Raw genomic sequence first — 27,787 nt, 5'->3', positions numbered from 1 at the left:
AGAAACGATTCGGTTGACCGTTTTATGTGAGGATTAATTGTCAGAGTAGAGGACCTTGTGCATTTCAGGTAAAATAACAACTCAATGTTTATATCCCAGGACAAGTTAGCTAGCAACAGCAAGCTAGCTAAATAGGAAAAATTAGCTAGCAAGTGCAAGCTAGCTATCTAAATTGAGAAATGTTTAATGCTATTCGACCTGTCCCCAAATTAAAGTAATTGGTTCAGAGTTTTGATATTTTAACCTGCGTGTCGTGATCGCGTTTGGTGTGGGGGGACAAAATACATTTCTGCGTGATGGTTCGCGCGCGCAGCCGGTTTGGGTTCCGTGTAAGTCAAAATACATAAAGCCGACAAATAAAAACATGATATGTTCTTTCAGTTGCGTACATCTCTCTACTCAGCCTGTCTGCCTCCCTTTCTAGATGTCTTGACCTTCACTTTTTATCAATTCCCTATTACATATGTTTACTAGGCCTACTGGTGGCATATGTAATGGGGAATTGATAAAAAAAATCAAAAAAATCAAAGGGCTAACAAGTCACACAACGAAACAATGAATGCACAAGAATTGGTGGGAGCCATTCTGGAGAGACTCACCTATATCTTCGCCACACACCCCTCCCTTTCTTGTTTCAACATTTGAAATTATACTCTATACACATGATTTTCACACATATTTTAGATGCTTTTCACTGACAGCCGCAACTAAATATTCAGCTAGGCCTTTTGACACGCGCTCTTCCCAAATGGCTGGCAACCCAAATAGGCATAGGCTTGTGATTTGAAACTATCGACAGCAAAAAAAATTAAGAAGCTAATGATCCTCGACTCCTCTGTGGCTAAGTCATGCTTTCTACTGTATAGACGGGAGTAATTATATAATTTTGGCAAATTTATTTCAATTTACTTCCCTAGCCTATGAAAGACTTCCTCAAATGCAATTTCTCTCCTGTTCTAAAGATTTTCATATGAACTTTTTGTTGTTGTCCAGAAGCCAAAGGCACAATCCTAGTCATATGGTTCCGGTAAATTTGTCAAATGGCTGGGGAATTTAAATCTTCCCGGTCACGATGTCCGGCACCACATTTTCGGAAACCCTGCTTTGGCTGTGTAGTCCTAGACCTGATTATGACGTCGTTCGTAGACTGCTGAGCATCAGTGGGAATAATAGCATGGTTTTGGATTGGTCTGCATTATTCAGACCAAACTACACCACACACATTAATACATGCAGTCACGAAACGTATCTCTCCTACGCAACTGATTTAATGATGTAACTGCAAGATGATTAGCTGTTTCTTGACTTATGCCGACAAGGTCAAGGTATTTTGATATATAATCTCTCCCCAGATGCTTCACTGAGACTGAGTTGTTATTTTAATTATTCCTCGTCGACGCTCTTTGCTGCAAACCAAACCAGTTATTCGTGCGGTAAAGTGCATCGCCCACGCAGGAAGCATGATTAACTTGAGTTTATTCAGTGTAATATGCTTGCAGGTCAAGTGTTTACCTGAACGGCTTCATTCAAAGGGAATAGAGGCTCAAGTTTAGTATTTTTTGAGCCCCCTGGTAAGTGCAGGGTTGGACCATTACTCCCTATGCAAAGGGAGTGTCATGAGGAGGGTCTTTGTGTGGGAGAAGAGGGAGGATGGGATAAATGAGTTTTGGAAGAGGCTCACAGGTTGATCAATGCCCTGTCATGGCCTAATACCTGGCTGGGCTGAGAGCAAGGAGTAATTCTATTCAATTATGGCTTGGCTCCGGATCAGAACACCACATCTGTCTGAATGTCACGGAGATGATGATGCTCAGTCACCCTCTCTGCTCCTGCTGACAAGAACACAGTTGTTTACTACAGTGGTTCCCAAACTTTTTATAGTCCCGTACCCCTTCAAACATTCAACCTCCAGCTGCGTACCCCCTCTAGCACCAGGGTCAGCGCACTCTCAAATATTGTTTTTTTGCCATCATTGTAAGCCTGCCACACACACACTATACGATACATTTATTAAACATAAGAATGAGTGTGAGTTTTTGTCACAACCCGGCTCGTGGGAAGTGACAAAGAGCTCTTATAGGACCAGGGCACAAATAATAATATAATAATCAATACTTTTTCTCTTTTATTTAACCATCTTACATAAAACCTTATTTGTTCATCGAAAATTGTGAATAACTCACCACAGGTTAATGAGAAGGGTGTGCTTGAAAGGATGCACATAACTCTGCAATGTTGGGTTTTATTGGAGAGAGTCTCAGTCTTAAATCATTTTCCACACACAGTTTGTGCCTGTTGGGTTTTCTAGCTGGGCTAACAACAAATGTAGAATTACTGACGCTAGCATTGGATGTACTCGTGGAAGCAGAACAACTTGTGTCGTCGACTGGTGCAGGTGTAGTACTGCTGGTAGTAGTACTGTCTCAATGGACACAGGCTTTACTTTTTTTAACCATTTATCAATTTTCGAGCAAACGGAATGAGCAGCAGCTACTTTTGGCTACATACGGACCGTTAGTGGAATTCCCGTGAGAGAGTAACGGTTAATGTGATTTGGATGTTAATTATTTGACTAGGCTACCTGTATTTGACATTGTGTTGTTATTTTGCTGAACAGTTGATGGTTTAATTTTTATTTATTTTTTGGCAGTGAAACGAGGCTACTCGGGCGAGGAAATAAACCTCACCCAAATGTATAGCCCCGTTGGAAAATATATATGGACTGTTTGAAATTGTTATTTTTGTATTTTTAATTTTTTTTTTATTAGTTATAAATTATAAATTTATTAGTCTTTATTTATGAAATGTGAGTCACATTTTTATTTGGCGTACCCCAGTTTGGGAATACCTGATTTACTACATACTAAGGCCTCTGGCATATATGTGGAATGTCTTACCAAGGCACAGACACTATCAAGCATGGAGATAAACTAGTAGGCTATAGAAGACAGACCAGTTTGTTATCCAATCTCTATAAACATCAACCGGGCTTATCTCAGGGCTACTATTTCATCACATTTGTCCTTCCTGCATTGATCAAATAATCATTATGGCCATTGTTTTCCGTTAGTATTTGCCTGTGACATGTTTGAGAAGGACTTACAGGTAGACTCTCATGCCTGTGCATATGGTCCTAGACATCCTGAAGCTGTGTCCACATGGCAGGAAATTGTAGGTCCTATTGATTTAGTAAGCTGCTTACGCTTTGACACTGCTGGCATACACCGCTTTTCAGTAAATATTCCTCACTTAGCAGATTCTTTTGCCTTATTGATCTTGATTGAGTTGTGCACCGTCACTGTATTCCAGGACACATCTATTCTGTCAACTGTCTGAGAGGGTTCTTTGATCACTACACAACACCGTCGTCGGTTCTAAGAGCCAGGCCTGACCTAAGAAAATGTCCTCCAACCACCTTTGTCCAAAATGTAACCCCAAGTATAAAAGCTTGTGCCAAGCCTTGGCCTCCAGTGTATTAGAGGTGACTGTTCTGCTGACTGCCCACTTTCAGAGTGCTGTCCCCCTGAGGCCACGGGTTGAGATTGCATTTCAAGCGTTCTTCTCTTGGCCCGGTGCTTTGGACAGTGCACTCCCTCAGATGTAGGGGGATTTCAGTTTGATCCAGATCAGACTTCTTCAGCTGCAGTGTGTGTAACAGTGTACACACCCACACACACTCCTATGACCTTCACAGAATGATTGTGTTACTCAATAGTTTGGGATTTTGTAGGCTTTTACCTTATTTCATTTTAAGCCTACATTCCATGGTGAATGCAAGGTCTCATGTAGTCTGTCTTGTCTTGGGTACCTGTTTGTTCTGTCTTCCTGTTCCAGAGGAGCTTCTCTCTATCTATCTATCAATCAATCAGTGCCCAGGGGGCAGGGCTTCAGTTGTTTCCTTGTACCCGAGGTGAGGGTGTGTATTGCCATGGAAGGCCGACATTTGAAGAACTGCCTTGGCTCTTGTCAAGTTTGCTTTGCCCTTAAACATGCTGTTAATCAGCCAGTGTGTTCGGTAGCTCTGAGGTTTACAGGGTGGAAGGTGACATTATCTAAATGAATGCAAACCCTGCCGCTGACACACAACCATTGTCAAATGCACTGAGAATACTTAATTTACTGGTATACAGACATTGATACAAAAACCAACAACCCCAGCGTTTCAGCCTGTGTGTGTGTGTGTGTGTGTGTGTGTGTGTGTGTGTGTGTGTGTGTGTGTGTGTGTGTGTGTGTTGTGTGTGTGTGTGTGTGTGTGTGTGTGTGTGTGTGTGTGTTGTTTTTTTATGTGCCTGTGGAACAACCTCTCTCCTGTGTTTTGTTTGTTTCAGGAGCTGCTGGGTGTGCTTCGCCACGGACGAGGATGACCGCACGGCGGAGTGGGTGCGTCCATGTCGCTGCCGAGGCTCCACCAAGTGGGTGCACCAGGCGTGTCTGCAGCGCTGGGTGGACGAGAAGCAGAGGGGCAACAGCACGGCCCGCGTGTCCTGTCCACAGTGCAACGCCGAGTACCTCATCGTCTTCCCCAAGCTGGGTATGATATGACAGGGCTGAGGTGGAGGCCTGGGGGATATGGGCTGGTTAAAGAGATGGGAGTTTTCCTGGAATATTAGCTGGGAGGTAGTTATCGCTACAGCGATGGATGATTTCCTGAATTTATGATGTCACGCTGTTTGTAGGCTCCATCATCGAATTGGTGTCACACTGTCCAAGCTAATGTCTTTCCTGATTTTCACCTTTATGCTTATCACACATCAGGAGTGAGGAGTAGAGAGATTAACATGAATGAACTGCTTATGTGATATCATTTCAGTCAGTTATGATTCAGGTCCATGTCATTTGAGTGTTTTGTAATTCTGTGCCAGCTTACCTTCTATATTGAGACAGCTTTGCTGCGTGTGTCAGCACAGTCACGTAATAACAGCTGAATCATGGCCGCATCTGAAGTACAGTAGTCTTTCACTTTACTTAATAACGGATGCAGCACAGGGGCAGTGAGTCAATGCTGTGAATTAGGAGGGGGACCTGAGAGCTCTAAAAAGCACTCAGCCTGTTTCAACTCACTGCATGTTTATTTACTCCCAGAGCCAGGGTAGGTTATATGTGGCGAGTCTAGTAAATATACAGTTTGAGGGAGAAGTTACACAAGGAATAGGAGCGGGCAGGGCACCCGCCAGATGCTCATTACCAGACCTGGGTTCAAATGGTATGAGACATATTTCTAATAGTTTGCTTTAGCCTGCCTGGTGTGCCAAATGTGTGGGCTTTGGACTTGTTACTATTGTGTTAAAATTCTATTGGTTCCATTGCACCAGGCAAGCTCAATCAAGCCCAGGAAAATCATTTAAAATGCATTTCAAATCATATTTGAACCCAGGTCTGCTACCGGCTCATTACCGGCCAGCTTCAGCCTCACTGGCAATTTGGAGAGGGGGTGAAGAGAGGAGCGGTTCCCACTAATTAACCTCAGCACGTCAGAGTGACGGAGGCACTGATTATTCCCAAACACTGGCACTTAGTCATCAAGTTAACACGGCCAACCCTCTCCAAAAAGTGTTGCGTTGCAACTGTCACTTTCCTTAATCCTTAAGCGTTTGTTCCTCAGCTCAGCATTCGTTCGTTCAGCGATGACAGAACTTTCAGCTCCCGTCAGTCACCGTGAGGGAGAGAACTTTTATGTAAGCAGAAACCCTGGAAACTGCTTTGGGGAATAACACTTGTTGTATATTTTCTAGCATATGGGAAGCTATTAAATCACTCTGCATAGACGTCTCATTAGTTTGTAGTTGGCACGTTGGGCTACTGCGGCTACCAGAACAAGTGGGTCATTAACCTTTCAATGTTGACTAAATAGTGACCACATTGTGACTAGGTGCAAACTGAGAAGTAGGGCCTGGACATAATACAATGTTTGCGGGCGGGCAAGCTCTGCTGGTAAGCAGGGCCACGTTGTATTTTTAGATGCAGGCCTGGCTGTGCTGTCAGTCACCTCTGTGTGACTATAAGCAGCAGGCTCAGCTAAACCAGCTGGACTGGAGCATGGAGATGAGGGCACTTCATTCTACCTCGTCTCTGGAGCGTTCAGGTAATTGGGAACACTGGCATACAGGTCGTAGTCGTATATGGCAAGTACGGTATACCACTAATGATGTCATTGATAAAGTCATGGCACGTGACAAACAGGGTGGGAAATGAACTTTTTGGTCCACCAGCCACTGTGGCAGGTAGATTTTTAAAAAATCAATCGGGGTCTGTTGTTTTTGGCCGGCGTCTTCACCAGATGAGCCACCCATGAAATGTGGCCTCAATGTTTATTATCATGTTCATGAGTTCCCCTACACACACATCCTCCACAAGTTTGTTTGTGTTCCTTTTTCTTTTGAGTACCCTGGTGGTTTGGTCTGGCAGTAACAAAGTGATAGATGAGATCACGAGGCAGTGCTTTATTTGGACGGGTCCTCCTCTAAATGTGCCCTAATCTATTGAAAGCTAACGTCCCTTGGCGAATCGTGTAGTAGGCTTAGTCCTTGACCACTCATCGTTTGAGTCGTGCACACCAGCTCACAGGGGCTTATGATACCTTTGATTTAACAGCGAATGAAAAACCTCCGGAAGCCTTCTGAGACTTTTCCCGACACACGGAGAGAGTGGGAGCTGATGCGTGTTAAGACCTGTGTACCCATACTAATGATAACTTCCTGCAGGAGACACACAGATGGGCATTCTTATTTACGCTATCTCCTAAGGCCCAAACCAATCTACTGGTCGTCACCCAGGTGTTAGGGGGAGAGAGGGATGGGAGGAGGGGAAGAGACATCCTCTGGTGTCTGGAGAAACAGACTGATGTAGACATCCACAGGGTAAAAGATGAGGTATGGGAGGGATGGTTGGGAGATGGGTAAGGATGAGAGGGATGGAGAGAGAAGGCTCTGTGATGTGGCAGACATTGAAGTGCACTAGTCTCTCTGCTCCCCCGAGCAAGCTTTCTTTGCCTCCCCCTGTGTACAGACAGAGGTGTAGAGTGATTGCGAGGCCACGGCATGAAGAGAGCAGCTCATCAACCAGCGGCAGAGAGGAGACCGGGGCTGCCTGCCACTGCTGCTGATATCACTTAAAAACCCAGGCCCCAAAAATAGCTGACGGCTCGGACAGCACCAGAGCACCCGACAAATCAGCAGCACACTGACGCTGCCAGCCTTCCAACTGGATCAGCAATCTTCCCGGTGACTCCCCGTTCTTCTCTAATACCCTGCCTGCTCTGGGGACTGGAAACGGACTGAGCTAACGCTTCCCTATGACATTTATCTAATTTCACCGCGCCATCATTATACTTCTGCAGCCAAATTATGACGTCCTTAGATTCCAGAGGTTGTGATGTGTCACGCTGTGTCTGACGTGTGATTATTCTTGCTGAACTCGACACATTATTCTGCTCAGGCAGCCAGGCAGACTGAAGGACCAAAGGATAGTGCGGTGGTAGTATTGCATCAGTGGGTCTCTCAGGGGTTGTCAGTAGTGTTTTTTTAAAGGGCGACTGCACTTTCATCAAGAGCTCATGCTAGCAGCCATGACTGAAGGCAAATTAGGTTTGTCTTGCGGGTGTGGTTTGATGTGGGTGTTTCTTGGGTGTGTCTGCCATTTTCAATCACAAGAAACAAGTGCAGTAGTGAGTACAGCGAGGTAAGCTAAGCTAGCTTTTGCTATGGAGTGAACAAAGTTTTGAAGTGGAGGACTTCTCCCTTCGTGACTGACTCGACATCTCAAGATGGTCAGGTAATTCAGTTCTATGTGTAGGCTAAAGCCTGCGCTGACCTTGTTTTAGCCAAGTTCGCAGCTAGCTAGCTAGCATACCTTGGTGATAGCTGCAGCTGGCTATCCTGTCTAGCTGATAATTCTCTGTCTAATCAGTTCTGGCAAGAGCCAGTGTCTGGAATGTGTTTCGCAAGACACTCGTTCTACAACAAATTAGTTTCAACGTTTCATCACGTCATGTAAATACATGTTACGGTGGAAATGATATCAAGTCCGCTCCACTGTCCTAAACACAATAATTCTATAACTGGCTGGTTTTGTCTCGTCTCTCCTTAGATCTTTTCCGGGAGACAAATCTCAAAACTAATATCCCTACAGGTGTAGGCTACATGTGGACATTGTGCAAACATTGACCAGCTTGAGTGTAGATGCATCAAGAACAACAACAAAAATCGATGGATGTGTTTGTTACAAAGACAACACATAGACTGCTATTTTGGTCAACTCATACAGGAGTAATACAGGCCCAGTGCACTACCTTTGTGAAAAATATATTTTTCACAAAATAATTAGTACTGGTGCAGCAGCACCCCTACTTCCTGCGGCTATGCGTCCTCTCACATTACACATTTAGGGAGAGACTATGTATTTAGCTAGTTACATCACAGTATCATAGCCTAGGCCCTAGTACCATAGCGGCATAGCCTATCAAATCATTACATTTATGTAGCTAGTTAGCTAACCTAGCTAAACAAAACTTAGCTACTTACCAACCATTGTTATTTTTTTATTTCACCTTTATTTAATCAGATAGGCTAGTTGAGAACAAGTTCTCATTTACAACTTCGACCTGGCCAAGATAAAGCAAAGCAGTGCGACACAAACAACACAGAGTTACACATGGAATAAACAAACATGCAGTCAATAATACAATAGAAAATGTCTATATACAGTGTGTGCAAATGAGGTAGGATAAGGGAGGTAAGGCAATAAATAGGCCATAGTGGCGAGATAATTACAATATAGCAATTAAACACTGGAGTGATAGATGTGCAAATAGAGATACTGGGGTGCAAATAAAATAAATAACAGTATGGGGATGAGGCAGTTGGATGGGCTATTTACAGATGGGCTATGTACAGGTGCAGTGATCTGTGAGCTGCTCTGACAACTGGTGCTTAAAGTTAGTGAGGGAGATATGAGTCTCCAGCTTCAGTGATTGTTGCAGTTCGTTCCAGTCATTGGCAGTAGAGAACTGGAAGGAAAGGCAGCCAAAGGAGGAATTGGCTTTGGGGGTGACCAGTGAGATATACCTGCTGGAGCGTGTGCTACGGGTGGGTGCTGCTATGGTGACCAGTGAGCTGAGATAAGGTGGGGCTTTACCTAGCAAACACTTATAGATGACCTGGAGCCAGTGGGTTTGGCGACGAATTTGAAGCGAGGGCCAGCCAACGAGAGCATACAGGTCGCAGTGGTGGGTCGTTTATGGGGCTTTGGTGACAAAACGGATGGCACTGTGATAGACTACATCCAATTTGCTGAGTAGAGTGTTGGAGGCTATTTTGTAAATGATATCGCCGAAGTCAAGGATCGGTAGGATAGTCAGTTTTACGAGGGTATGTTTGGCAGCATGAATGAAGGATGCTTTGTTGCGAAATAGGAAGCCGATTCTAGATTTAATTTTGGATTGGAGATGCTTAATGTGAGTCTGGAAGGAGAGTTTACAGTCTAACCAGACACCTAGGTATTTGTAGTTGTCCACATATTCTAAGTCAGAACCGTCCAGATTAGTGATGCTGGACGGGTCGGCAGGTGTGGGCAGCGATCGGTTGAAGAGCATGCATTTAGTTTTACTTGCATTTAAGAGCAGTTGGAGGCCATGGAAGGAGTGTTGTATGGCATTGAAGCTCGCCTGGAGGTTAGTTAACACAGTGTCCAACGAAGATCCAGAGGTATACAGAAGTGGATCAGAGAATCACCAGCAGCAAGAGCACCTCAGCCACGCTCAAGGTCCTAAATTAAATCATAACCGCCATCGATAAAAGACAGTACTGTACAGCCGTCTTCATCGACCTGGCCAAGGCTTTCGTCAATCACCACATTCTTATCGCAGACTCAACAGCCTTGGTTTCGCAATTGACTGCCTCATCTGGTTCACCAACTACTTCTCAGATAGAGTTCAGTGTGTCAAATCGGAGGGCCTGTTGTCCGATGAGAGACTTGTTTCTGGAAAGGTGGATTTTTAAAAGTAGAAGCTTGAATTGTTTGGGCACAGACCTGGATAGTATGACAGAACTCTGCAGGCTATGTCCGCAGTAGATTGCAACTCCGCCCCCTTTGGCAGTCCTATCTTGTTGGAAAATGTTGTAGTTGGGGATGGAAATTTGGAGTGGAGGCATTGAGTGACGATGAGAGCGGTTGCGTCTCTGGAGGCACCAGTTAAGCCAGATGAGGTCTCTGCATGTGTGGAGGGTGCGACAAAAGAGCTATCTAAGGCATTTAGGGTGGGGCTGGGGGCTCCATAGTGAAATAATACAATAATAAAGTAATAACTAACCTAAACAGCAGTAAACAATGCATATTGACATTAAGGAGAGGCATGAGTAGCCGAGTGATCATTGGGTCCAATGAGCAGCAATAGGTGAGTCGGGGCCGTTCGGTAGTCGCTACTACGCTAGGCAAGCTGGAGACACGGCGTTCAGAAAGCTAGTGGGCCGTGGCCAGCAGATGGATCTTTGGCAACGTCGCAACGGAAAAGCCTGTTGAAACCACCTCGGAAGACCAGTCGTGATGGATCGACGGGGCTCCGTATCGGCAATGAAGGGTCCAGGCCAATTGGCAAAATAGGTATTGTCGCCCAAGAATTAGCTGGTGGACCTCTTCGGCTAGCCAGGAGATGGGCCTAGCTCAAGGCTAACTGGTGCTTGCTTTGGGACAGAGACGTTAGCCAGGAGTAGCCACTCAGATTGCAGCTAGCTAGCTGCGATGATCTGGTGTAAAGGTCCAGAGCTTGCGGTAGGAATCTGGAGATGTGGTAGAGAAAAAGCAGTCCGATATGCTCTGGGTTGATATCGTGCTGTGCCGACTGGCAGGAATTGACCGGGCTGAGGCTGGCTGGTGTCCGAGTTAACAGTGAAGACCGCTAGCTGCTGATGGGGGTTCCGGTTCTAAAATATAAAAATAGCAGATCCGTACCACATTGGGTGTCGCGGGTTGCAGGAGAGTATATTCAGTCCGTGGATGGAAAGTGAGATTAAAATATATACTAAATATATTCGGGGGAAAAACGAGGAAAGCTATTATTTACACGGGACAAGACAAAACACACGTCCGACTGCTACGCCATTTTGGGATTAAGTGTGTTCTTGGGATTAATCTGTGTTCTGGGCTTGATCACTGTGGCCTACAGACAGACACGAGACTAAACAGATTATGTGTCTAGATTTATATTCATCCATCTGACTGGGCTGCTAAGAAGTAAATAAGTAAATAAAAGTTGTCTACTTTCCCACACTTGGCAATGGCTTTAAGACGTTTAATTGACTTTAATCAGCCCTGGAAACGGCACACAAACATGGAGGACAGCTTTAAATGTGTGTAATAAAAGCAGAGCTAGAGTATGGGCGCTGGGTGGTGTTAATTAATTTAATTTTTTTATTTTCTTTAACTTTTATTTAACTAGGCAAGTCAGTTAAGAACAAATTCTTATTTCCAATGACGGCCTACCCCGGCCAAAACCTAACCCGGACAATGCTGGGCCAATTGTGGTCCGCCCTATGAGACTCCCAATCACAGCCGGTTGTGATACAGCCTGGAATCGAACCAGGATCTGTAGTGACGCCTCTAGCACTGAGATGCAGTGCCTTAGACCGCTGCGCCATTCGCGAGCCCTCCTGAGTGCTGACAGGTTTTTATTCTCGGGTAGCTCTGCTGAACCCAGCTCATTTGTTAGCCTGATGGGCATTAGGCCTACTCATGTTCCTACTCTCAGGGCCGGGCCTCTGGTTGGTGCAGCATCACAATAGTGGATTTACACCGTGGTGTATGTGTTTTGATGTAGCTCACCACTCATGTCAAGTTTTTCCTCTGCTAGTTGTGAGCTGTAAGCTCTGTGATTTCTAGTAGGAGAGGAGAGTGCAGTTAGCTGTAGCACTGGTATGCTAAGCTAGCTGTTTTTACATCAGCAACTGATAATTTCGACCCACCCTATCATGCGGATTTGGCCGGTGGAGTAAAATGAGGGATTGTGTGTCCTTGCTGGTCCTTCTGGCAGAGGGTAAACAAGTGGGTTGGAACAGTGTGCCAACCTGCCTGCCCGCCAATGAAGAAGTGGGATGCAGTTCTCTCTCTATCCCATCTCCCCTCTTTTAATCTTAATTATGGAATCTGCTGCCAAGCACTGAAATGAATTGCTCAGCTTTCCGTTTTGCCAATAGACATTTAAGTGTGACCCAGTTCCCTCTACCCGGGGTTGGCGTAATGTTTAGGCAGGGAGAAAAGCTAAGGGATTCCGACGCTGTCATCAAAATATGCCCAGATTAATGTGCTCAAGCGGGATCAATCTGGTTAGCAAACATAGGTGCACTAAGACACAATCCTGGAAAGTGGCAGAACTGTCAGGACGCAGGAAACCAATATGTTCATAGCTACTTTAGGAAATTAAAAGTTTTTGTTCCTCGTTTAGCCTTTGGTAGCTTTGAGGTGACAAATGTCACCCTTACATTGTTCGTTCGGGTCTCTGCAGCCAGCTGAAAAGTCCACTGCAGTCCTATGACTGCCTTGCACGCTAAGTAGAGAGGGAGAAAGCCGCCATCTTGGACTGAAACACCAGTGTTCTCACATTTGAGACCTAATGTCATGCCTTTCTCCAAAAATAGCATTAGCACCGTCACTACAGGCATTCAGTGAAAATCATTGATGGAAATACCAGTCGATGAAAATACATTTGACTGCCATGTGTATCGGTCTATAGGTACATTTGCATAATTTAGTGGAAATAAAATTGCAGTGTGTGTATTTTCGTTAGTCATCGTATAGCCTATCTTATTTATCCAGCACAGCTATCACACCTGCGCAGCATACAGAGCCTATTTTGAGCGGGATTTCTGCTGCAGCTCCTCAGCTCATTACTGCTGGAGTGAAACGTGCTTTAATAAGCCCAGTCACTGTGCAACAATTCTAAATGCAATCGTGTATTAAAGGGCGACTGCACTTCCTGTTTTTCATCAACGCTCATTAAGAAATGCTTGCGGCCATGATTGAAGGAAAATTTGACTTATCTTGGGAGGTGTGGTTTGATGTGGGTGCGTCTTTGCCATGCAATCACAACAAACAAGTGCAGTAGTGAATACAGGGAGGTCAACTAAGCTAGCTTTTGCTATGGAGAGAGTGACATTTTCAAGTGGAGGACTTCTCCCTTCCTGACTGTCTCGCCATCAAGATGGTCAGCTAATTCAGTTCTAGGTGCAGGCTAAAGCCTGCGCTGATTTTGTTTTTATACAGCGGGCTATCCTATCTAGCTCTGTAAGATCTGTGATGGTCTGGAATGTGTTTCATAAGACCATGCTACGAAAGTAGCTTGCAACTTAGTTTCAACGTTTCACCACATCATGTAAATGCGCGTTACCGTGGAAACGGTATCAACTGCGAGTTGAATGCCCGGTCACGAGTCAGCTCGGCTGTCCTTCAACACAATATTCTATTCTAACTGGCTAGTTTTGTCTCGCGTCATCTCTCCTGATGTCCGTTGTTACATCTTTCCCTCGGGACAAATCCCAGAACTACTAATATCGGCTACTGTACATGTGGACATTGCAAAACATTGTACAGACTGTAGATACAGAGTGTGTAAATATTAGATTGTAAATAATATTATGCTGTAAATATCAGATTGATAGGACAGTATTGATAAAGACGTCATGCCTAGCAAATATAAACAAGTTGTGTGAAGAGTACATCAGCTGTCTAATCAGAACTAGAATGCCATTCTATTTGTCTATTTGGCCAAATCGAAGGATTTGGCTGTCAAACCACACACTGACATGCACAGCTCTCTGGGTGAGGTTCGATCCTCAAATCTCCCATAGTATTGTTCACACATATACATATTTTGCAGATGTTATCGCGGGTGTAGTGAAATGGTTATGTTCCTAGTGCAGTAATACCCTACAATGCAAAACAATTCACGCAAGTCCCGAAAATGTAAAGAAAGGAATTAAGAAATATATAAATATGAGAACGAGCATTTTCAGAGTCTGGAATATAAATGCACTATATATACAAAAGTATGTGGACACCCCTTCAAATGAGTGGATTTGTCTATTTCAGCCACACCCATTGCTGACGGGTGTATAAAAATTGAGCACACAGCCATGCAATCACCATAGACAAAAATTGGCAGTAGAATGGTCTTACTGAAGAGCTCACTGACTTTCAATGTGGCACTGTCATAGGATACCACCTTTCCAAGTCAGTTGGTCAAATTTCTTCCCTGCTAGAGCTGCCACGGTCAACTGTAAGTGCTGTTGTTGTAAAGTGGAAACGTCCAGGTGCAAAAAAACGGCTCAGTGGTAGGACACACAAGCTCACAGAAGAGGACCGTGAGTGCTGAAGCGTGTAGCATGTAAAAATTGTCTGTCCTCAGTTGCAACACTCACTACTGACTTCCAAACTACCTCTGGAAGCAACATCGGCACAATAACTGTTTGTTGGGAGCTTCATGAAATGAGTTTCCATGGCCGAGCAGTCGCACACAAGCCTAAGATCACCATGTACAATGGCAAGCGTCGGCTGGAGTGGTGTACAGCTCTCCAACATTTCACTCTGGTGTATGAGGAATAATGGTCTGGGGCTGTTTTTTATGGTTCGGGCTAGGCCCCTTTGTTCCAGTGAAGAGAGATCTTAACGCTACAGGACACAATGACATTCTATATGATTCTGTGCTTCGAACTTGAGGCAAAAGTTTGGGGAATAGCATTTCCTGTTTCATCATTACAAAGCCGCCATGCACAAAGCGAGGTCCATACAGAAATAGTTTGTCTAGATTGGTGTGGAAGAACTTGACTTGCCTACACAGAGCCCTGACCTCAACCCCATCGAACACCTTTGGGATGAATTGGAACGCCAACTGCGAGCCAGGCCTCATCACCCAACATCAGGCCCTGACCTCGAATGCTCTTATGGCTGAATGGAAGCAAGTCCCCGCAGCAATGTTCCAGCATCTAGTGGAAAGTCTTCCCAGAAGCCTTGACTAGAATACAGCATATACATATGATGTGGGTAAAACAGTATGTAAACATTAAAGAGACCCGTGTTCAATGACTATGTACATAGGGCAGCAGTCTAAGGTGCAGGGTTGAGTACCGGGTGGTAGCCGGCTAATAACAGTGACTAAAGTTCAGGGCAGGGCGCTGGGTGGAGGCCAGCTAGTGGTGACTATTTAACAGTCTGATGGACTGAAGATAGAAGCTGTATTTTCAGTTTTTTGTTCCCAGCTTTGACGCACCTGTGCTGTCGCCACCTTCTAGATGGTAGCCAGGTAAACAGGCCATGGTTCGGGTGGCTAAGGTTCTTGATGATCTTCTTGCAGTTGCCGTACCAGGCGGTGATACAGCCCAACAGGATGCTCTCAATGGGGCATCTGTAGAAGTTTGTGAGGGTCTTGGGTGCCAAGCCACATTTCTTCAGCCTTCTGAGGTTGAAGAGGTGCTTTTGCACCTTCTTCACCAGACTGTTTGTGTGGACAGACCATTTCAGGTTGTCAGTAATGTGAACGCCGAGGAACTTGAAGCTTTTCACCCTCTCCAACTGCGGCCCCATCAATTTGGGGGGGCACCTTGACGTAGGAGAGGTTATATTCCGCCATGGCCCTCACCTCCTCCCTTACAGGTTTTGGACAGGTGCAGTCAGGTAGCAGGAGGGGTGGAGTGAACTCAACCCATGTGTCCAGCAGGCAGAGTTCAATAACTACAGGCAGATGTGAGATGCAGGAGGATGGCACTCTTCTCATACCACTGTAGACTACTGTCCAATTCAAAGCTTCCACCAAGCTTTGCATTGGTCAGTAGCTACAGAGTAATATGAGAAGAGTGTAATTGCTGAACATACAGTTGAAGTTGGAAGTTTACATACACTTAGGTTGGAGTCATTAAAACTCACTTTTCAACCACTCCACAAATGTAATGTTAACAAACTATAGTTTTGGCAAGTTGGTTAGGACATCTACTTTGTGCATGACAAGTTATTTTTCCAACAATTGTTTACAGACAGATTATTTCACTTATAATTCACTGTATCACAATTCCAGTGGGTCAGAAGTTTACTTACACTAAGTTGACTGTGCCTTCAAACAGCTTGGAAAATTCCAGAAAATTATGTCATGGCTTTAGAAGCTTCTGATAGGCTAATTGACATAATTTGAGTCAATTGGAGATGTACCTGTGGATGCATTTCAAGGCCTACCTTCAAACTCAGTGCCTCTTTGTTTGACATCATGGGAAAATCAAAAGAAATCAGCCAAGACCTCAGAAAAAAAATTGTAGACCTCCACAAGTCTGGTTCATCCTTGGGAGCATTTTCCAAACGCCTGAAGGTACCACGTTCATCTGTACAAACAATAGTATGCAAGTATAAACTAGAGGTCGACCGACTAATCACAATGGACGATTAATTAGGGCCGATTTCAAGTTTTCATAACAATCGGTAATCTGTATTTTTGGACACCGGTTTGCCGATATTTCTTTCTTTATTTTTACTTTTTTTAACTAGCCAAGTCACTTAAGAACACATTCTTATTTTCAATGACGGCCTAGGAACGGTGGGTTAACTGCCTTGTTCAGGGGCAGAACGATAGATTTTTACCTTGTCAGCTCGGGGATTCAATCTTGCAACTTTACGGTTAACTAGTCCAATGCTCTAACCTCCTGCTTTACATTGCACTCCACGAGGAGCCTGCCTGTTACGCGAATGCAGTAAGAAGCCAAGGTAAGTTGCTAGCTAGCATTAAACTTAACTTATAAAAAACAATCAATCAATCATAATCACTAGTTTAACTACACATGGTTGATGATATTACTAGTTTATCTAGCCTGTCCTGCGTTGCATATAATCGATGCGGTGCGCATTCGCGAAAAAGGACTGTCGTTGCTCCAACGTGTACCTAACCATAAACATCAATGTCTTTCTTAAAATCAATACACGAGTATATATTTTTAAACCTGCATATTTAGTTAATATTGCCTGCTAACATTAATTTCTTTTAACTAGGGAAAATGTGTCACCTCTGCAACAGAGTCAGGGTATATGCAGCAGTTTGGGCCGCCTGGCTCGTTGCGAACTGTGAAGACTATTTCTTCCTAACAAAGACAGCCGACTTCGCCAAACGGGGGATGATTTAACAAAAGCGCATTTGCGAAAAAAGCACAATCATTGCACGACTGTACCTAACCGTAAACATCAATGCCTTTCTTAAAATCAATACACATAAGTATATATTTTTAAACCTGCATATTTAGCTAAAAGAAATCCAGGTTAGCAGGCAATGTTAACCAGGTGAAATTGTGTCACTTCTCTTGCGTTCATTGCACGCAGAGTCAGTGTATATGCAACAGTTTGGGCCATCTGGCTCGTTGCGAACTAATTTTGCAGAATTCTACGTAATTATGACATAACATTGAAGGTTGTGCAATGTAACAGGAATATTTAGACTTAGGGATGCCACCCGTTAGATAAAATACGGAACGGTTCCGTATTTCACTGAAAGAAAAAACGTTTTGTTTTCGAGATGATAGTTTCCGGATTCGACCATATTAATGAGCTAAGGCTCGTATTTCTGTGTGTTTATTATATTATAATTAAGTCTATGATTTGATATTTGATAGAGCAGTCTGACTGAGCGGTGGTAGGCACCAGCAGGCTCGTAAGCATTCATTCAAACAGCACTTTCGTGCGTTTTGCCAGCAGCTCTTCGCAATGCTTCAAGCATTGCGCTGTTTATGACTTCAAGCCTATCAACTCCCGAGATTAGGCTGGTGTAACCGATGTGAAATGGCTAGCTAGTTAGCGGGGTGTGCGCTAATAGCGTTTCAAACGTCACTCGCTCTGAGACTTGGAGTAGTTGTTCCCCTTGCTCTGCATGGGTAACGCTGCTTCGAGGGTGGCTGTTGTCGATGTGTTCCTGGTTCGAGCCCAGGTAGGAGCGAGGAGAGGGACTGAAGCTATACTGTTACACTGACAATACTAAAGTGCCTATAAGAACATCCAATAGTCAAAGGTATATGAAATACAAATAGTCCTATAAATAGTCCTATAATTCCAATAATAACTACAACCTAAAACGTCTTACCTGGGAATATTGAAGACTCATGTTAAAAGGAACCACCAGCTTTCATATGTTCTCATGTTCTGAGCAAGGAACTTAACGTTAGCTTTCTTACATGGCACATATTGCACTTCTACTTTCTTCTCCAACACTTTGTTTTTGCATTATTTAAACCAAATTGAACATGTTTCATGATTTATTTGAGACTAAATTGATTTTATTGATGTATTATATTAAGTTAAAATAAGTGTTCATTCAGTATTGTTGTAATTGTCATTATTACAAATACATTTAAAAAAACGGCCGATTAATCGGTATCGGCTTTTTTCCGTCCTCCAATAATCGGTATTGGAGTTGAAAAATCATAATCGGTCGACCTCTAGTAGAAACACCATGGGACCACGCAGCCATCGTACCACTCAGGAAGGAGACGCATTTTGTCTCCTAGAGATGAACGTACTTTGGTGTGAAAAGTGCAAATCAATCCCAGAACAACAGCAAAGGACCTTGTGAAGATGCTGGAGGAAACAGGTACAAAAGTATCTATATCTACAGTAAAACGAGTCCTATATCGACATAACCTGAAAGGCCACACAGCAAGGAAGAAGCCACTGCTCCAAAACCACCATTAAAAAAAGCCAGACTACGGTTTGCAACTGCACATGGGGACAAATATCGTACTTTTTGGTCCTCTGGTCTGATGAAACAAAAATAGAACTGTTTGGCCATAATGACCATCGTTATGTTTGGAGGAAAAAGGGGGAGGCTTGCAAGCTGAAGAACACCATCCCAACCGTGAAGCACGGGGGTGGCAGCATCATGTTGTGGGGGTGCTTTGCTGCAGGAGGGACTGGTGCACTTCACAAAATAGATGGCATCATGAGGTATGAAAATGATGTGGATATATTGAAGCAACATCTCAAGACATCAGTCAGGAAGTTAAAGCTTGATCGCAAATGGGTCTTCCAAATGGACAATGACCCCAAGCATACTTGCAAAGTTGTGGCAAAATGGCTTAAGGACAACAAAGTCAAGTATTGGAGTGGTCATCACAAAGCCCTGACCTCGATCCTATAGAAAATTTGTAGAACTGAAAATGCATGTGCAAGCAAGGAAGCCTACAAACCTGACTCAGTTACAACAGCTCTGTCAGGAGGAATGGGCCAAAATTCACCCAACTTATTGTGGGGAGCTTGTGGAAGGCTACCTGAAACGTTTGACCCAAGTTAAACAATTTAAAGGCAGTATATGTAAACTTCTGACCCACTGGAAATGTGATGAAATAAATAAAAGCTGAAATAAATAATTCTCTCTACTATTATTCTGACATTTCACATTCTTAAAATAAAATGGTGATCCTAACTGACCTAAAACAGGGAATATTTCTTAGGATTAAATGTCAGGAATTGTGAAAAACGGAGTTTAAATGTATTTGGCTAAGGTGTATGTAAACTTCTGACATCAACTGTATGTAGCTATTCTGATCCAAGTGTAATAGTTCGTTGTAGAATAAACCATACTTCACATAATACTGTAGAAGCTGTGTTCTGCTAATATAACAATGTAATGTAACAAATATATCTTCCTGTATGGTGTCCTGTATAAGATCCGAGTTCCCTAAAATGTTTGAGGAATACACTGGGTTCCCCACTTATTGATAGTACCATTCAATTAAATAATAGCAAAATACTATAAAAAGTAATACCTGTCTTGTATAATTGTAATGCTAAGTGCAAGGTCTCTCCCAATTCAGACTTCAGTATCAACCTGTATTTCAGTCAGAGGACACCATTTCAAAGCATCTGTTCTGGCCATCTGTAGAAAAACGAGGAAGAGTTGATGAGTGACATGGGTATTGAAGGGGTGATATTACTCAATACTTGTCATGCACTGTCTTATTGGTAATCACCCTTTGTCCCTTCTGAGATGTTTGCCTATGCCTGCTGGGCATGGCGGCGTAGATCGGCTCCAGGCCCCTCTCGTCACAGATACTGGTCATGAAGGAGCCGGACTTCAGCTCCTATATGTGACCCTGCTCCTATATCACAGAGGGAGGGAGAAAGACTGTCACCAACAGTAAATACACAGTTCAACATAGCCAATTAGAAATCCTGATTCACAAGGGAGATGTGCCAGCATGGCACTGACTGGTTGGTATTACTCACTTTGACCCAGGAGTAGTTCATTGGCACAGTGGAAGGGGGGCACCTCCTTACTATATATATATATATATATATATATAGATAGATAGATAGATAGATATCTATATTTTTTATTTAACTAGGCAAGTCAGTTAAGAACAAATTCTTATTTACAATGACGGCCTACCGGGGAACAGTGGGTTAACTGCCTTGTTCAGGGGCAGAACGACAGATTTGTACCTTGTCAGCTCGGGGATTTGATCCAGCAACCTTTCGGTTACTGGCCCAACGCTCTAACCACTAGGCTACCTGCCGCCCCAAAATTAAATGAGTTAGCTAGCTAACGAGGGTGATATTTGCTTGACTCTTTGCTGGGGTTTAATTCTGTCATACCAGAAAGTCTCCTGACTCCCTTCGTAGTAACAAGAGGAGTTGGTCTCTGTCTGAAATCCCAGATCTAGGGCAAAAGCACTGGAACATTGTTAATGAGGGCGGAGGGGGGTTAACAGTGATTACTAGTGCTACGATTACTAGTGCCACGATATCAGCTCATTGGCCTAGTTGAGGATCACTAAAACATTCCACATTCAATGTCAAACTGATGCTGTTGCCACGGCCGACCCAATTCAGAAGAAGAATTATCATTTTAAACCTCTACTTGAGGTTTTCAATTCATGACATGGCCCTGAATTAAGTTGCAATAGAAATGGACACAGCCCTGCTCAAAAATATGACGCAGCATTAATGTTGTCCAAGAAAGCCTTCGGGGTATAGCCTAGTTTTTTTAAAACCGAGAGCTCAGCTTTAGCCCCTGATAAGGACAATCCTTTACATCGCATCAGAGAACCGATGTCCCCTCTCTCCATTTAGTGTTCTCCACTGGTCTCATGCTGCTGGTATTAATAGTGTCTGGATGGGCCTGTGTGGGGAGAGGAGGTTGTCTCCCGTCCCCGTAAATATTGCATGGTTTCCCCTGAGTGCTCTGGAATGCGAGAGAGGAATGAGGCAGAAAAATAAGGGAAGATGGAGGTCATGGCTATAACTTGACTGTGTGTCTGACAAGGGGACATATGTGACGATATTTGTTCATTTGTATAGGTAGTTGTAGTTTTTATTATTTAGTAGTTTTATGCTGTTAATAAAATCAATGTTTTAGTTGTATTATTATTAGACAGTTGACATATTTTAGGTGTTACTAAGTATTTTTTTTTATTTTTTTTACATTTGGATAAAAACAAGATGCATAAATATGGGTTACTAGCCTATATATAACAGAGGGTGGCTGCCTGATCTGGTCTTTGACACAGGTCTGTTATTAGGGTAGAGCGATTATTTATCTCTCTCTTGCACGTTGTGAAGGTCTTCCACAGCCATAGTAAGATTGGTAGCTTTCATCTAAAACCTAGTTTTGGTCCTTCAAGACATTTTGAGAATCCATTCCTCTCCTCTCTGCCTTAGCCTCTGTCGCTACACATCCCAGCGCCAATGTTTCCCAGTCAAACCCAATAGCTCGCGTGCTTTTGCTCTGAGCACAACAGGAATGTTAAAGGAAGCTCGTTCTTTTCATCATTTCCTCATGGCTGAACTTCAGTCACCTTGCTCATTGTACTTTAAGAATGTCTCAGGAGGGTGTGTGCGTGTTTGTTGTTCTTTGTTTATTCTGTGTGCTTTTCTTTACTGCTGAAGTTACCTTTCTCGTTGAATATCTCACGAGTGTGTGTGTCGGGCCTGTGTGTCTGCCATGTGGTTTCACTTTGCGTATGTTTTTCCTCATTGTACTTCAAGTAGGGCTACTTTCATTGTAGGGAAATTACACGGGGTAGGGTCAGATAGAGACGGGTGGATGGTGTCCACTGTACACTGAGCATTTTACCACCAGGACAGCAGCAACCATCTTATGACCCCTGCTGGAGAGCGAGACATTCCCAAACTGCGGAGGTGTTGTCTGTTTAGTACTCTGGGTTTTTTACTGGTGCTCTAGTCCGCCTCTGCATGCTCTATTTGTAGCATTCTAGAGACATGCTCTGCTTGGCCGTGTATTTAAAAAATACGTGAAAAAAAAATGCTCAAATGAAATGAGTTCACACGAAAAGGCCTGTGATTGAAAACCAACATTAGAACAGGGTTTTCTGTAGCAAAACTGTTTTCTACGGTGTGCCCCTAAATGCAGGGGTCTCCAACCGTTTCCAGCATGAGTAAAATGAAACGTTGCAAGCTACTCAGTTTTTTATAGCGTTCAAATTGGCACATTCTTTTCTTCACCCTTACCCTGCAACTCTTTCCCAGGTCCTTGGTATACAAGAGATGCGTTTTCTGTCAATATACCTGGTAAAAAACGAAGGGGGTCCCATTCAATTATATTTAGTGTTTTCCTGAATTCTGTTTCCTCTCTCTTATTTTTCCTGGTTTGGGATTTTTTTCCCCCCAGTTTTTACTCTCAATATTACAATTATTCAGAGAGAAACAACAAAAATGGATGTTCTGAATCCATGGCAACGCTTCAGTCACATCAGAAGACCACTTTTGGTCGAAACACAAGAAGTGTAATTCCCCTTTTCAATTACACATCTAGCAAGAGAGGAATGTGTCAGTCTAGTGACTTTTCTGCTGTTACTTGTGCAGCACACGTCATGGCAGAGCTTGCAAAACAATCGCCGCCCAATTTGATGAAATAATCTAGAAGTAGTAGATATTGTTCTGTCAGGTAAGCCTTCTTTGCAGTTAACATTGAATTGAGAAGGTTTTGGGGGGGAGAACAGTCTTATGGGTAGACAGGTTATCATTAGCATCGCTAACTGGCTACATACAGAGTGATAGACAAACACGTGCATCAAACAGACAGACGGGAAAAATATTGCTGGACATTTTATTGGGGCAGATATTGTGTTACGTTTGGCTTTTTTAGCCAATAGTGGCTAACCAGGGGTGAGAGAACGTCAATGTGGCTTTGATTGGATAGTAGCCGGGAGCTTTGGTAATGACAGTTTGCAGTTTTGATTGACCAGCTACTCATAAGTGGGCTGAGAGCTACTGGTACCCTAAAAAATATGACCCAGGCCATAGAGGGGGGGGGGGACAGCCTGTACGACACTGTTTTACAATTTGGAACAAACACCGTATAGCCTTTTTCACACACAAAGTGGCGTGTGCAATCTATTTTCAACTCTTATGTCCCCGTCTCCCTCCAGGGCCAGTGGTGTATGTACTAGACCTGTTTGACCGGCTCATCTCCAAGGCCTGTCCCTTTGCCGCCGCCGGCATCATGGTGGGCTCCATCTACTGGACCGGTCACGTACGGGGCTGTCACCGTCATGCAGGTGAGACCGCCACACACACATACACTAGGGTTCCCGTTAGGAAACAACGTGACCGGGAAGATTTTTATTTACCGGCCATTTGAGAAGTTTACCGGGACCCATATGCATTGAAGGCGTAACCCGTAAGGGCGTCCACCAATGGTACTCAAAATGACAGAAATCACATTTAAAGATTATGGTAACTCATCTTAACAGAACATGCAACTCCTGTTATGAAGCAGCCAATAAAACATAATTTTCAAACATTTGCCAAAGTGCAATTGTAAACAGCGCATCTGATGCGAGCAGTTCCATATTAGAAACTTAGAAAGCGGGGGAATCTAAAGTTGCAACGACTAGAATGGGTTGCTAATAAACTCAACAAAAAAGAAACGTCCTCTCACTGTCAACTGCTTTTATTTTCAGCAAACTTAACATGTGTAAATATCTGTATGAACATAACAAGATTCAACAACTGAGACATAAACTGAACAAGTTCCACAGACATGTGACTAACAGAAATGGAATAATGTGTCCCTGAACAAAGGCGGGGGGGGGTCAAAATCTAAAGTAACAGTCAGTATCTGGTGTGGTCACTAGATTAAGTACTGCAGTGCATTTCCTCCTCATGGACTGCACCAGATTTGCCAGTTCTTGCTGTGAGATGTTACCCTACTCTTCCACCAAGGCACCTGCAAGTTTTCAGACATTTCTGGGGGAAATAGCCCTAGCCCTTACCTTCCGATCCAACAGGTCCCAGATGTGCTCAATGGGATGAGATCTGGGCTCTTCGCTGGTCATGGCAGGACACTGACATTCCTGTCTTGCAGGAAATCATGAACAAAATGAGAAGTATGGCTGGTGGCATTGTCATGCTGGAGGGTCATGTCAGGATGAGCCTGCAGGAAGGGTACCACATGAGGGAGGAGGATGTCTTCCCTGTAACGCACAGTATTGAGATTGCCTGCAATGACAACAAGCTCAGTCCGATGATGCTGTGACACACCGCCCCAGACCATGACGGACCCTCCACCTCCAAATCGATCCCGCTCCAGAGTACAGGCCTCGGTGTAACATTCATTCCTTCGACGATATATGTGAATCCGACCATCACCCCTGGTGAGACAAAACCGCGACTCGTCTGTGAAGAGCACTTTTTGCCAGTCCTGTCTGGTCCAGCGACGGTGAGTTTGTGCCCATAGGCGACGTTGTTGCCGGTGATGTCTGGTGAGGACCTGCTTTACAACAGGCCTACAAGCCCTCAGTCCAGCCTCTCTCAGCCTATTGCGGACAGTCTGAGCACTGATGGAGGGATTGTGCGTTCCTGGTGTAACTCGGGCAGTTGTTGTTGCCATCCTGTACCTGTCCCGCAGGTGTGATGTTCGGATGTACCGATCCTGTGCAGGTGTTGTTACACGTGGTCTGCCACTGCGAGGACGATCAGCTGTCCGTCCTGTCTCCCATCTGTAAGCTGTTAGTGTCTTAACGACCGTTCCACAGGTGCATGTTCATTAATTGTTTATGGTTCAATGAACAAGCATGGGAAACAGTGTTTAAACCCTTTACAATGAAGATCTGTGAAGTTATTGGGATTTTTACGAATTATCTTTGAAAGACAGGGTACTGAAAAAGGGACATTTCTTTTTTTGCTGAGTTTATAACTAGGATTGTGCCTTTGGCTTCTGGGCAACAAAATAAAGTTGATATGAAAACCAATAGAACAGGAGAGAAATACTGGTTTCAATGGCATATGCGGAAGTCTTTATAAAAGAAATGGCCTCCACTTTTCTTTGATCAGATTTTACCTAGGCTACTTTGGAGCAAGGTAAGACATGGCTCATAATATGAAGTAATACGTTGAGGTTTCAAACAATTAAAGGGTGACTGCACTTCCTGATTTAGCCTCGTTTTAGGTTTTGGTTCATTAAGAAACGCTACCGGCCATGACTGAATTCAAATGTGAGTTTGTTTCGTGGGGTGGTTTGATGTGGATGTCTGTGGGAAGGGTAAGCCAAATTATTTCGCCAGTTAGCTTCAGCCGGGTGGTGTGCGACTGTGGCAAAGTTAGTTTGACTTTGGATAGCCTATCTCTAGGGATCGTTAGGGACCAGGGATTAACATGGGTAATCCGGGATCCTGTCACATTTCTCCCAAAAATAAAATGACAAGACCCGGGAAATTACAACATTTTCCCCCAAAGTCGAACTAATGCAATTCCACAAAATACATTACATGCGCAGCAGCAGATTACCCAAAAAATGTATAGCACATTATGCAAACAGGTTGTTGCATTGAAGTGTTTAGCCTAGCGTATTTACTTCGTACAAGGTCGCCATAAATTCAAAGCACATGCGTTATTGACACTGCCGGACTGCACACGCGACACGAATGCAGTTAGTAAACCCCTACAGTATAGCCTATAAAATGTTGCTTGCTTCCTTGAGCTGTCAATGTGACTCTTCAGATAGTCACAAATTTGATAGGCCTATGCACAATTCACTACATAGGTATCTCTGTCACAGGCATGAAGTCTGTAACAATTCATAGGCAGGAGGGAAATCTCCTGTCCTAGAGCCTAGGCCAGTGTTCCCCAACTGGTTTTATTTGGGCCCCCAAGTTCTCTGAGCAAAAACAAATGGTTGGACATAAAAAAAACTGTAAAAACACCAGGAAATCAGCTCCAAACCCCTCTTATCTCAGAATCCTGGCATATGACCATATCTTGGTTTTACGCACACCTTAAATTATATTATTTAAGCTACTCCCTTAAATGCTATCATGGTCAGAAAACCCAGTTCACCTCCATCGTTCATTTAAGTTCATGGGTCATTTATAAACCTTTTCAATATTGCCAATAATTTCCATTACTATTTCACCAGTGAAGTGGAAAAGCTCAGAAGGGAAATGACATTGAACAGTGAACCATCATATTTTTGTATAAAAAAAAAATTATAATGAAAGAGAACGATTGCTGTTTTGAATTTGGTCAAGTTAGTGTGGGAGAGGTGGAAAAAAATCCATAATGATAAGCCACCAGGTATAGACAACCTTTATGGGAAACTATTGAGAATGGTATCTGACAGTATTGCCACCCCTATTTGATACATATTTAACCAAAGCCTAAAGGAGTGTCTCCACAGGTGTGTAAGGAAGCTAAAGTAATTCCACTGCCTAAAAATAGTAAAGCACCCTTTACTGGCTCTAACAGCCGCCCAATCAGTTTGCTGCCTTTTCTTAGTAAACTGATGGAGAGAATTGTTTGACCAAATACAATGCTATTTTTCAGAGAACAAGTTAACTACTGATGGATATAGAAAAGGGCACTCAACTTGCACTGCACTGACTCAGATGACAGATGATTGGTTAAAAGAAATGAATAATAAGTTGGGAGATTTATTGATAATATTTCAGTGCTGCCTGTGATGTTATTGATCATAAATTGTTATTGCTATGGCTTTACATCGCCTGCCATCACATGGTTGGAGTTATTTATCCAGTAGAACCCAGAGAGTGTTCTTCAACGGAAGCTTCTCTAACATCAGATATGTAAAATACGGTGTCCCACAGGGCAGTTGCCTTGGGCAGTTACTCTTCTCTATTTTTACAAATGATTTGCCACTGGTCTTTACACAAAGCTAGAATGATTGACTATGCGGATTATTCCACACTACATGTCAGCACCCAAAGCCAGTGAGCTCACTGAAATTCTAAATAAGCAGTTACAGTCAGTATCAGAATGGGAGATTAATAATAAACGGGTTTTAAATACATCTAAAATTCATTGTATTTGGTTCAAAACATTCTTGAAGACCTAAAACCTCAAGTGGAGTTTTCCATAAAGTGTGAGAACATTGATCAAGTTGAGGAATCTAAACTCCTAGGTATAACATTGGGTGTTCAATTATCACGGTCAAGTCATATTAACAAAGTTGTTGTGTTGATGGGAAGGGGTATGTCTGTTGTAAAAATATGTATTTATTTTACCAGGTAAAGGTTAAATAAATAATATGGACATACCCCTGTTTATAAGAATATGTTCTGTGTTTTTTACACACAAATCAACTGTAGTAGCTGTCCCTGACACAAAAAAAAATATTGGTCGACCAAGACATGTATTCTTCCATATATAGAGACACCCTATGTGTTTTAATAAAATCAACTATATATACTGAGCTTGTCTTAAGCACGCTGTTTGATTAAATAATTAAGACCCACAAATGACTTCAAGAGGGAGCCAGGGATCAAGATGGCCTAACCAGAAGAAAAAAACCTGTTCCCAACCC

At 43.4% G+C, this 27,787-nt stretch overlaps 1 protein-coding gene across 1 annotated transcript in view; it reads left to right on the top strand.

Annotated features, from left to right (window-relative positions):
- Positions 1 to 27,787, top strand: part of marchf5 (membrane-associated ring finger (C3HC4) 5) — a 52,492-nt gene that overhangs the window by 17,246 nt on the left and 7,459 nt on the right. Inside the window, 3 exon segments of the mRNA NM_001140034.1 lie at positions 4,329 to 4,531; positions 23,397 to 23,494; positions 23,496 to 23,525. Of these exon segments, the coding sequence (NP_001133506.1) occupies positions 4,329 to 4,531; positions 23,397 to 23,494; positions 23,496 to 23,525 (331 nt within the window).

Source organism: Salmo salar, chromosome ssa01, assembly GCF_905237065.1.
Source record: "Salmo salar chromosome ssa01, Ssal_v3.1, whole genome shotgun sequence".
NCBI classification, from domain to species: Eukaryota; Metazoa; Chordata; class Actinopteri; order Salmoniformes; family Salmonidae; genus Salmo; species Salmo salar.
Note: the sequence above shows the minus strand (reverse complement) of the source record. Positions and strands in the feature narration are given on the sequence as shown.